At 37.7% G+C, this 12,612-nt stretch overlaps 1 protein-coding gene across 1 annotated transcript; it reads right to left on the bottom strand.

Moving 5' to 3' along the window:
* Positions 1–762: 762 nt before the first annotated feature.
* LOC146135991 (bile acid-sensitive ion channel-like) lies at positions 763–12,081 on the bottom strand. Its single transcript, XM_083396119.1, has 12 exons — positions 11,969–12,081; positions 10,883–11,044; positions 9,937–10,014; positions 8,891–9,059; positions 7,330–7,449; positions 6,061–6,210; positions 4,865–4,965; positions 4,248–4,360; positions 3,220–3,368; positions 2,355–2,505; positions 1,429–1,553; positions 763–978 (listed from the first exon to the last, which is right to left on the bottom strand). Exons 1-12 carry the CDS (start codon positions 12,079–12,081, stop codon positions 763–765), a joined length of 1,647 nt encoding a protein of 548 aa, XP_083252245.1.
* Between the last annotated feature and the right edge of the window lie 531 nt (positions 12,082–12,612).

Genomic DNA, 12,612 nt, shown 5'->3' with positions numbered 1-12,612 from the left:
ACGACTGTAGAAAAGTTTTTTTTTAACATACAGTGTTAGCATGAAATTAAGAAAAAACGAATGTTACAATGCGGGCTACACACCAAAAATATAATGGGATTTACAAACTTTTATATATTTTATTACGGTTTCGAAAAGCACAAGGCCCCTTTTTTCATTTTCGAGTTGGGTATTTTTTTCTTCTTGAATTTGCCATATATAGCTGTTGTTTGACACGAATATAAAACAATTGCATGTATAACGGATATTTCAGAGGAATGACTTGAAAAAAAAATAATCAATTTCTAGGACAGCTTTGCTGAGAGCTGTGTTCCATAAAACGGACAAAATAATCCTGTTTGAAAATCAATTAGAATCAATCATACTGAAAACTTGTTTCAAATGTTAACAATAATACAACAGGGATATATATGTAAGGATCGTGGTAGGTTAAATATTTATCTGATATTAGAAACACTTCGTGATCGTTTAACGTGTGAGATAAGCTAATGAGAGCAGTTTCCATTGTAATCCGAAGGCATGTGCTCAAAAGTGACTCAAATTGCCAATTTTGGTTAAACAGTTGTTTAACCATAACACATACTATTTTTGTCAAGCATTATAGAAGAGGAACACAGTTTGCCATTCCTCTTAACCCATTGAAGTTAGCATGTCTTGAGAGTTTTATATTTTCTTTACCGACACGACACGCATACATTAATGTATAACGATCAACAACGACTATATACTACGGTTCCGCGCGAAACAACGCGAAACGCACGGCTAAATTCCGACGGTCGGCAGTTCGAACACCGAGTCGTAATCTTCCAACTGAGGCGGTGGCTGGACCTGGCCGGGAAGAGGAAACTCCCCCCTGCTGACGTAGTTGGGCAGGGGGGCTTCGACGTCCACATTTCGCTGAGGTTGTTGGTTTTGGGTCGATCTTTTAGCCTCGGCCTTTTTTCCACCCAGATCGCTGGACACTTTCCAACGTTTGACCTGTAAGAATTAGAATAGATTGCTCTCTGTGTCCTGGACGCGAAGAACACACGAAAACTGGACTCTGCGTTTTCGACAAACAATAACGTGTCATTTATCATTATATCAACCCAGTCGGTTAAATACACGTATCCAGGCCGTTTATCAGTTTTTTTGTAATTGGTTTATGTTTTAGCATCACGTGCTTCGAACCGAAAGAATCATATTAGCACCTACTCCAAAATCCTTAATTTGTCAACTGACTTCGATTAGCTCTTCTTAAACTCCCGGTGTGCTAGTTGTAAAAGTTCGTCTTTTAAATAATACTTGAGTAATCATTGACACGGAGTCCGTTACGTTTACATGTTTGGTAGGCTTCCTATATTCTTCAAGGACAAAAAGGGGTACCCCAAGGCAAGCGGGTAGCTATAAATGTAAATACCTCCAGCTTTCTAGCCGAGCCATTCTTACCGCCGGCACTATCACGTGGGTCAAGCGCCACCACTGTCGAGTCATTTCTATTACCAACTGGACAAACTCGCTGACCGTCACAAAGCTGATTCCAAGCCAGAGGCCCAACAAACCACCGATATCGCCTGTGAATGACAAAAAATGGCGCTCGTTAATCTGTTGTCATGTTCAAGCAAAATAACGCCTCGATTTCAAAAACTTACTGAGAGCAAGCAAGCACAACTATCTCATTAGTAAATTAATAAACATATTATTTTCGGAAAAAGTAACTGCAGTTTGTTTGCAACGCAATCTTGTATTTGCTTGGGTGCAAGATTATACCAAATTAATTTTTTTTTCAACATGGGTCGCCTTACAACGTGTTGAGAACCACTGGACTAGGCCATTTTTTTGTATTTGAATTACCCCGTTACAACGCTTTCAGTAGTGATGACGCACTTGTCCATAAAATCCGTGTAAATGTTATTAGCCTATAAGTCCTTGACCGCAACTGATTTTTTTCCAATTGAAAAAAAATTGTAAACGATCAATAATGGTATGTGCCAAAATCCAAAAAAAGAGTGTGCAGGCCTACTCGTATATTACACGTTTACCGATTAATATGTATTATTTTGCAGACTTCTTTAGAAATTATTATACTGCGACAGAAGTCATTCCAATTGATGAAAATATATTGGACAAATGCAAGTTATCAAGTTGTTCTGCCAAAAGTTACTTGCGTATGAAAGCTGAGTTATTAATGTTAATTCAATACTATCTGATATCTTTACTTTTAAACGCGGAAAACTTGAACCATAAGGCTTATATGCACAGATAAATTTTAGATCAGTACCGTTACCACCACAGTATCGGATAGGTGGCGATACTACCACTTGAAATGGGGTATCGGCTCCCACCCCATATTTATCGTGAATCGCGAGGCTTACTCATCAGACTGATTTCGCTGACTCGTTTTGTCTGCGTGGTTCGCTGGAAGCTGAGAGAGTCGTAGTAGATGTCGATCATCAGATGGTTCTCGCGATATTTGCGAAGTTTTTGCAAGCCGGGATCGAATTCATCGAAGTCCAACATCTTATGCTTGGCATCTGCATGAAATGAGAAAGTAAGATGTTTCCTTTCATTATTAGTTGTGTTATTTTAGCACTTGTAAGTTGTGCGCATTTATCAAAAACATGCTAGACACAGATGAATAACTTTGGCAAATCACTTTTAAAACCCAATACTCGTGAAAACCAACCCTTGTTCATTTTCAATACGGTGTGAGCAGATTTGGACAGCTCCAAGGTTTTTAGCTTTTCTCAAATTAAATTAGAATAAAAATCGGAGCTTTACAGTTTTTCGTAATTTTATCAGAATTACCAAATTTGGCAAAACTAGAAATTAAACCAAATCTGAACGTTTTTACTTTAACGTAAAGGAATTTACCTTATTACAAAATTTGGCACTTTTAAGCTGTCTATTTTACTTGCATGGCTAAAATTTTGTTCCAAATTAAAAAGTTGAAAAACGTTGTTTGAGAAAAGTTTCCGCTAAATCGGAAATTAGAATAGAACTGCAATTCGAACACAAAGGTACATCTCAAACATGATTACAATTAAAATAAGCAGCAAATCGCTTTAATTCGTCGAAAAGGAAAAAAAAATTATCATCTTGTCCTAGTCTGGTGGATTGATAAGCACTTTCGATCTCAGTTGTTTGTGCGAATCCTTTATACGTCTTACCACAGGGCTACTACCTTACGCTACAACCTATATGAAGTCAAATATCCGATCAAATAGAAAGGGATGTCGCACCTTCGCTAAACGTCGGGTTGCGCAGGTAAGCCTCTCCAACCTCAATGCTGGGGAAGGTTGTATAGCTGGTTGAGGTCGTGTAAACGTCGAAATAGCAGGGCTCACTGCAGCCGCAAGATCGCAGTGTCGCCTTCGTTACAAAGTCGCCTGCAAACAATACGCCCCCAATCAACAAAACATTTATAGGAATTTGGAGACTGATTGATTTTCAGTTGGCCAAGGCCAAGAATGTTTTAAGTACCTTTGGTTGTGCAGTATTGTTGACTACGTTTACAAAGAATAGTTATCTATGTAGATACAGCGCAAAAAAACATAACATAGTAAAAAGGCAATGGCTTTCGGTGTAGTAAAAGAGTTAATAATATTTTGGAATGGAATTTAACTATTCGTGTTAAGTTTCAAAATGATTGCACAATATAGTTTATGCTTTTATCGTTAAAGTTTGTGTAGACCCATAACAGCACACTACTCATCTTTCTAAGATGAAACACGGTTGAGCAAAAGTTTGTCCGCAATACAATGCAATTTGTCAATCAACACTACCACCTGTTATGAACTTTTACGTATTCTCCAATGTATTTCCATTGATGCGTTTGTTTGGGTATCGGAAAATCGCACGGTCTATAACATTACACAAATATCGACTGCGCATAACATATTTTTATTTTTTATTTTAGTGAAGATTTCGTATTATTAAAGAATAAGCTCAGACCTAAATTAAAAACCTGAATGTAGAAAACCTTTGCTTTACTGATCTTAAAACTATTTTGGTCTTGTCCCAACAAAAAAAAAACAGTTTGGTCTTTTGAGATTTACCATTTAATAAAAACAAATTAAAAGAATCTTAACATATAGCCACTTGAGAAATTACATAAAGTAAACCGTGGCCGTTAACGTGTATACAAACTGATTTAAGTTTTATGTTAGCTTGATATTCTAGATGATTTGACCACTCAGCTCTGTCAACTGTTTTTCCTAAAGAAAGCGCAAAGCTGCAACAATGCGCCTGGTTGATGTTGTAGTTACCTTCAGCATCCCCGGCACATTCGAGTATCTGGAAAGCGTCGCACTCCCTCACATCGTGCACTTCCTCTGCCCAGTACGGCTTGCAGTTGCACTCGGACGCTATATGGGTCGCTCTGGATTCAGTAAGATTACAAGTTAATGCCTACTTTGCCATAGGAAATTTGTAAAATCAAAGAAACTACTGTTAAAACCAAAACCTATTTATATTGTCCACTGAAACTACTGGTCTTAATCTGTAAGATTTCGGCCCGAAACATTTTTTCAAATGAATGAATTGATAAAGCTGTACGTTTGCCAACCGTCTTGCATTGATTTAGGTCTTGAGGACAAAGTGTAACGCTTTTAAGTAATATAAACATTTTTTTGTTTCAATGCACACGATACTGTTTACAATCTAAATGTTCGGTTTTGGAGTCTGCACGTTTACAAAATTAGAATATGAAATTGAAACTTTTACAAATTTAACTGTACAGTTCGTTTTTATGAGGAATTTTACAGAAAATGCCTAAACTTTTCCTATACAATCCTTACATGCTTTTTTACCACCGCAAACAAAACAAAATTAGTGACAAAATAGTATTAATATCAGCAGTTTATCATGCTCTTGTCTCAATTACCTGCATTCCCTCATGCAAGCCGCGGTGCTGTAGTGTTTGTGATACTTCAAAACCTTCGTGTTTATCTCGCAAACCCCCCAGGGCGGATACATCAGGTTTCTCTACAAGAACCAAAATAAAGTCGCATTAGATTCTGATTTTCAACTAAATTTGGTTCGATTGTGAGTATAAAGCAGTGGTTCTCAAACTTTTTTTAAAAAAATTACGCAACGGTTCCCTAGAATTTTTTTTTAAAAGCAACGTCCGGAATTTTCAAAATAACACATTGTTTTTAACGGTATCAATAGGACGGGTGCAAGCTGCGTCACATGCTGCCTCGGCTTTTAAGGTAAAAGACCGATCGTGGATTCGTGGTGGAAATCTCTACGAAAAATGTAAAACCTCTAACGAATCACTTTATTTGAGTGAAGCAATCACGCACAGTTTAAAGTGAAATAGCAATACATGGCTGAATATTTTCCAACTATATGTGTTGTGGGACGATAAATAATATAACAATCCTATAATGAGTGGTTTGCTGAATATCTAACTTATTTTAGTCGCGTAAATGGATGAACTACACTACAGCCTATAGAGTCGGATCCGGACTCGAATCTCGACGAAATCTCACATTTTGCCGTAGTCGAACTAGGGACTCTGGTTTTTATCCAAAGTCGGACTCAGGAGACGGACTCTGTTATTTGTAAACGACAAGGCATCCCGTAATTGTAAGACATCGGCACACTTTTTTTGTCGCGGCCCAAAGTACGCTTTTCGGAGCTATTGAAGGCCCAGTACGTAAAACCACTACGAAAAAGTGATTGATTCAGGATATTTGATTTTAAGATGAATTATAACCCAAGGCCACTGTCATATCATAATGTAAAACATACTACAGTTTAAAACGAATAATATACGCGCGAAGCGACAAACTTTTTTGATTTACATACAGTTCGACACGCTCTCAGGACCGCATTGGGCACGTGGGCCTTTCCAAGTTGTACCAATTTAAAAATTCTATGCCACACGAACTTATAAAATAAAGTGAAATGAATGTACGACTATCACGCGGCCCACAACTATATTATAACACTAAGCTGTTCAAAAGTAACTCGCAGCCCACTAAAATTGGCTCTGCGGCTCATATTTGGGCCGCGGCCCACAGTTTGCCGACCACTGTTGTAAGACATACTGCTTGCCATTTAGCCTCTTCTTACCTCAATTTTCCTGAGAACGGTGTGGCCCGCCTGGCCACTCGGAAATCCCTGGCCAAAGTTCTCCACCTCGGGTGGCTCATTGTGGTTGTGCACGTGAACTTTGACCCCGGCGTTCGGGTTTCCAAAGGCTGGATGCTCGGTGTATGTCGTCTGAAGCATGACAAGGGTTTAAACATTAAACGAGTCAGTGCAGGTCTGCGGAGTCGACTTGGGACTCGATACTGAGACTTAGTAAGACTCCGTATGACTCGGTAAGACTACCCGAGTCCCAAGTACCATTGTGCGCATGCGCAGTACCTGATTCGAAACCGATGTTAACACGAACTGTAAATTGTAAAGGTAGATATTATATGTTGTGGGATATTTTCCAACTATAACTACTGTGGGTAGAATAGTTATAGGACACACCTATTATTGGATTGCTGTATATCCGCCCTATTTTAGTTTGAATACAGAATGTAAAGTCGGATCAGGAATCGCGACTTAACGGAATCGGCAAATATGGGCTGGGCTGGGTCGGACTAGGTACTGGGATACAACGGACACATATAAGCCGTATTTAGTGCTCCAATTAGTACACAACCAACATTATACTAAACACTACAAGGGTATCATAGAATGGACGGGCAGGCTTTAGAGCTGTAAATTGTAATGATCTTAAATGCGAAATATTTTCGACTGTAGACACAATAATACATACCCTATATAGTGTTTATTATTCTATGGCGTTTTTTTCAAGATTGTTTTAAATTATAGCCTTACTTTGTGATTAGTTTTTTATATTTAAATGTAGTGAGTGGTGATTCTATCGTACGGATGTACAAATTTAAAACCAAAAAATCTTCTTTTTACTTTTTACCAAGCCTTCGAAGCGTCAGAAGACCAATCAACAATTAATTAAACGATATACAGCTAGTGTTTGGAGCCTATTTCAGCTAGAATTTTACATTCCAACGGTACTGGTTATAGTCGAACGAGTTCAAGTTTGGATGAGATTTCACGTGGTAGGATAGCCTTTTTTAGAGGGGAACACCGAAAATCAAATAATCTGACCCTCCGTTTCAAAGCAAAACTATCCTTTGTTAATCATTGTCGAAGTACACCTTTTGTAAAAACTATTGGAGATGAACTTATATTCCATGGGTCAATATAGCTGAAACCTTTGTATTTGTTTCTACAAGAAAATAATTTTGTCCCGAAAAAAAAAAAACTACCACAAGTAAAATATCAACAAACGAAATTAAAGTCTAAAGCCAAACGAAAAGTTACCTGTGCAATGTCGAACTGCACCACCAGCCCGTGTCCGCTTCCGGGAACGCTCTGTGTGATTTCCGTCTCGGACGTAAAAGTGTAACAGAGGCCCATCGGCGTCAGAATGCGCGTAAAGTTCTGCGCCGTCAAATAAAATGGCACTTATAAGAAGAGTTCGATCAATTACATAAATCCAGTTAAATTTCAATTATAATTACTCCGGTTAATGTTTCAATTACATTAAAATTACAATACATTAAACACTGTAATTATTACATCAAGTACAATTCTTAGCTTTGGAACGATTTTTTCGGAACGACTTTCTCAATATCACTGTATTGAGCCAAAAGTTTGCAAATTACAATTAGAATTACACAGAATGAAAATGCCTCAATTACATTGCAATTAGAATTACATTATACGCTGTAATGGATTACATCAATTGCAATTACAAATTAATCCAACTCTGCTTGTAAGAAGGTTTGTCTATGACGTTTTGATCCGGCACCAACGGAGTCAACACTTGTCCGCACTGTACTGTCCAGATAAGTTCTTCTTAACTTGTGACGCACAAGTTCTACGAGTTGTAGGCAAGATTTTCAGACGGTAAGCGAGCAGCTTTTGAACGTTATACGTCTTTTGCTGGGAGCTAGTTTTTTGTATAATTCATTTATAGGTTGAATAATCATAAGTAAATTTGAGCAAAAATGGTTGTTTTAGGCTGTACGCGGCGACAATGAAAGCCATCGGCAGTACGCCACCAGAAAAAAGTAAGAATCACTCGGCCCTAAGTCATCTTTGACGGCTGTTTGAATAAGTTGTGCACGAGGGATGGTTTATGCCAGGGGCTCTGCATTTGTAAGAGCTGTCAGTTTAAGACAAAATTATATAACGACCACTTTAGGAAGTGTTAGAGCCACCATTTTACGTTTGATCATCTTAAAATGTGCCAGGGCCAGTTTGGAAAAGTACTTTTGTTTCAATTTTAATTCATACAGACGAAAAAGTCGCATTCAAAACACGCCATTTATTTACTCTTATCCACCCGATGGTCATTTTACGCAATGTCAAAATGCCAATGTTGTAAACAAGTCATTTTGTCCCAGTCAAATCATTTGTATAATAACGTGATAAAAAACCGAGTATTTTCCGATAAATAGAAAGTCTCATTCAAGTAACAATCAAAGCAAGTCAACTTTAAGTCAAGCCCTTGTCATAAAATCAAACAGTTAACTATTAAAATTGGCAAACTCGTATGATTATAAGCAATAACTCAAAAAAATAACAACACCGAAAATAGATTACTTTTTATTTGAAAAGTTTGACTTAAGTCATTACAACACTGGAAACTGCAGGATGTTCATCTGAACTCTAATTCGACTTAACGGCGACATACCTATTGTTTTCACCCTGTAACCAAAGCGCAAGTAACACGAATAGAAATAGCACAAAATAAATCCGTCGGCCGTTTTTTGTAATGCAATCAACTGGACTAACCAAAGCGTATTTTCCGAAAAAAACATAGCATTTATCACTATTTAGGTCCATATTTAAATTGATTAAAACGTGCTTTACATACGTTTATACTGCAAGGCTTCTTTTGGAAACTGCAGAAGCGCAAAGTAGTGTCATTGAGCAGCCATCCCTTCGATAAACTCTTGTCGCTCAGCAGAAATCGGTTCATTCCGTGTGAGTTTAGCTCCTTCACATAGTTTTCAACGTATGCTTCCCACTTTCTGTCATTTTCCCTGGAAATTGTGCTGACAGTTTTTTCCAACCGGGCCGCCGCGGCACCCTGTGCCATTTCTAATGCTACAGCATGCCGAGAGATATTTGGCAATCTTTAGGTACTTGATTTTTGCTCAATTGGGACGCCTCATACAACTCTTAGTGTGCGATTATAGTAGAAAGAACCAAATTATTATTCCTACATTGTGTAGAGTTTTAATGTGTATTGTTCAAGTTTTGTTTATTGCGACATTATAGTGAATTACTTCAAGAAAAATTATTTTAAAGGTGCCGTAATAAATCTTTGAATAACATTTTTGATTTACTATATTCAATGTCAACAACCAACGATTTTTATTTGTTTTCTTAGAACTAAGTCTGTCATTAGACTGATCTGAGTCACTATTCTGAAGAAAGTAACTGCATTAAAAAAACAATATTCTTTATTGGTGAAAATAACGGCCCAAATTGACGTTAAAAGCGACATGCTTTATTTTCAAACGTTTCGGCAATTTCTAATGCCATCATCAGTGATCAGAAATTGCCGAAACGTTTGAAAATAAAGCATGTCGCTTTTAACGTCTATTTGGGCCGTTATTTTCACCATTAAACTTTATGAAGATCCGTATATAGTGTTCCAAAATATTCTTTATGTTATGAGTTTAGTACAAAGAGTGCTAAGTTTATTTAATGTGTGCCCGTATAATAAAGTAAAAGTCATCTAACGTACTCAGCCGGTTTACTTTGATGACAATTTACCAACCTTTAGAAACACATAAAACACGAATACCGGTACACTATAGTTTGACGTTAGATAATATACCCGCGGGGTAACAGGCTATAATTGCTATAGATATCTTTATAATTGAACCCGTGCTTATTGTTTCTTTAACTTACTTGTTCCTTGCCGGGGTTGAAGCCCGAATCAAAGCATCCACTGTGGCCAGTTCCTTTTCGTCTTTAACATCAAAGAATCTGTATAAAACTGTTTTGTTTGTACGCACAAATACCACAATACGTTTACCAGTTTAATAATGGACATAAAATCATCACGGGGTATGAATTGCAAGTTTTGCAAGGGTTGCCTTATAGGAACAGCATGAAAACTGAGGGTTATTTGATTCACAAATAGAAATATCACCCAAACAACCATATACAGCAAATACAATTCAGTTTACCTTTGTTCCTTATATAACGACATTATAAAACAGTGGTTCCCAACTATGTTGTTCTCGCGACCCCCTTCAAGTTTTTGACAACTTTCGCGACCCCCAAACTATATAGCATTTAAAACAAAACCAGGGTCAATAATAAACACATTTCAAAATTCAAATTGGTATAACATCTAAATGGATTGTACCAAAATTTGGCTAGCACAACATGCTAAAGTTACGGTTTGATCATCCATTCATTTTTACTAGACATTGTTTGACTATAGAGCTACGCTTGAGTCGTTAAATGAAAATTGTAATATTGATGTCATAAACACGACTGGTCCATTGCAACAGAAGCCACATAAACACAAATGTTAGACTGGCGGTTGGCTTTGCTTCTTTCATACTGCTTAACTTTTAGTTCATATTGCTTATTTCTTTTAAAGATTTTTTTTATTAAACACTACACGGCCACCTCCAGATAACCCCTGTGCCCCCCTTGTGGGTCAAGACCCTCAGGTTAGGAACCACTGGTCTAAAACTATGCTTATATAAATCTGATTTTGCTACCAGACATAGAATATGCTGAGAATAAGTTGGTATTTGTTTTATCCGACGTTTCGGCTGCCTATCCAGAATACCTTCATCAGGGAATGTTGTTGGGCTTAGTGTTGTTACCATTGCTTTACCTGTTGACGTTGCAAATCGTGACGGCCGGAAATTTGATCTGCGATCGATACTCCTCGGACAAATCGGTGCTGGTGTCATACTTGGTGTATTCGAACACGGTCAAGGTGAGATGCCAAATCACCCCACCGACCAATGCAAACACTAGAAAGGTCCAGATAACCCTGTCCAAAACAAGTTATCTTGTTAGCCGTTTTCAAAAACTGTCGTCATAGCCAAAGTTGGGCTGCGAAAGTATGTAGTTTAGGCTTTTCGAAATAGATTAGGATTAACAAAATCGTGAAGCTGAAAATTAAACCAAAAAATTAAACAACTCCTACAATGAATTTTCGTAAGACGGCTAAAATTTGATTTTTATAAAAAAATGTATATTGCAATTTATTTCAGTTATTAAGAATGGCTTGTGATGCACATTACATACTACAAAGTCGTTTTCCCTACACAACAATGCGTATTTTGATACTTGATCTTTCAGCGGCAGACATTATTCAATCGACTATAGACTTCAATGTTTATCATCCTATTATTAGTTTACGCTATACACTGCCCGCGTTTTTATGTTTCAAACATGTTAGAGGGTAACTGAATTAAAAAAGTCAGTGCTTTTTCACTGTGCCGTACTTTGACATTGTATTTAGAGGTATCATGATTGTATTTTTTGCATGTTAAAACAACATTTGCATTCTGAAAAAAGACGAACGTAAGATTTAGTGCGGTTATTTGAAAAGTTTTACTATAAGTTGAGAACGTGAATTTATTTCGTTCTGTATATACTACATTTGTTTTATCCAATCAAAATCTTCCGCTATACTTCTGATTATGACGTCACTTTTTTTAGTGGTAAAAAGGTCATATTGTGTTTTAATGACGTCATGCTTTGTTGCAGGGATAACGCCTTTTATCTTGTTTTGCATGCTTTCATAAAGACGTCATATTTTGCTGTAAAACAGTTTTAGTTAAATGAGCTTGGAAAGCTCTCCTTGGATTTTTTTTATTTATGATCACACGGCACCGATGACGCCATCACCGGATGCAATCTTTGGTCAGCGCCCTCTCGTGGTGGTCTAACCTCAATTTAAGTGACTTACTTGGTAATTAGTCTTCTACCCGGCACCAGGATTTGAGATAAACCATGGCAGGTTGTTTTGCTGGCGAAGTCTTCGAGAATGTTCCACATCGACTTAAATATGACTCGAAGCATGATGCGCGATGCGGTACCTATAAACGATCAACTGATTAGTACGGGTTTAACACGTATTGTAAGCGAGATAACAGGTTTGTTAAGCGGATTGCTAGAGATGTACCGGTATGTGTGAAACCGCTCTTCTATCTAGTCTTTCGTAAGTTGTTTTTTATCAACCAATACGGCTTACCTATCATAGTCAACCGGGGGCCTTACTACTAACCGAGTCTATCGACAAATGATGCAAGAAAAGCCAGTCTAGAAAAATTGCAGAGGTCTTGAGTTCGAAGTAAGTTCGAACCTCACCGCAAGCTAGCTGTTTGTCTATCCTGGCCTTTGCTAGAATCATTAATCGACTGGTTCGGTTAGTCCAGTGATTCTCAACCTTTTATGGCTTACGGCACCCCTCAAAAGTAATAAAAGAGCAAAAAACAGATTCTTAAAATTCCCAAATACATATCGGCACCCTTAAGCATTAGAAACGGCTCACCAGGGCGCCGCGGCACCCCGGTTGAGAACCACTGGGTTAGTCCAATGAGACTCCCGGTG

This window comes from Ascidiella aspersa, chromosome 8 (genome assembly GCF_963924565.1).
Source record: "Ascidiella aspersa chromosome 8, kaAscAspe10.2, whole genome shotgun sequence".
In the NCBI taxonomy this organism is placed as follows: domain Eukaryota; kingdom Metazoa; phylum Chordata; class Ascidiacea; order Phlebobranchia; family Ascidiidae; genus Ascidiella; species Ascidiella aspersa.
The sequence above is the reverse complement of the archived record's forward strand: the minus strand, read 5'-3'. Positions and strand labels throughout refer to the sequence as shown.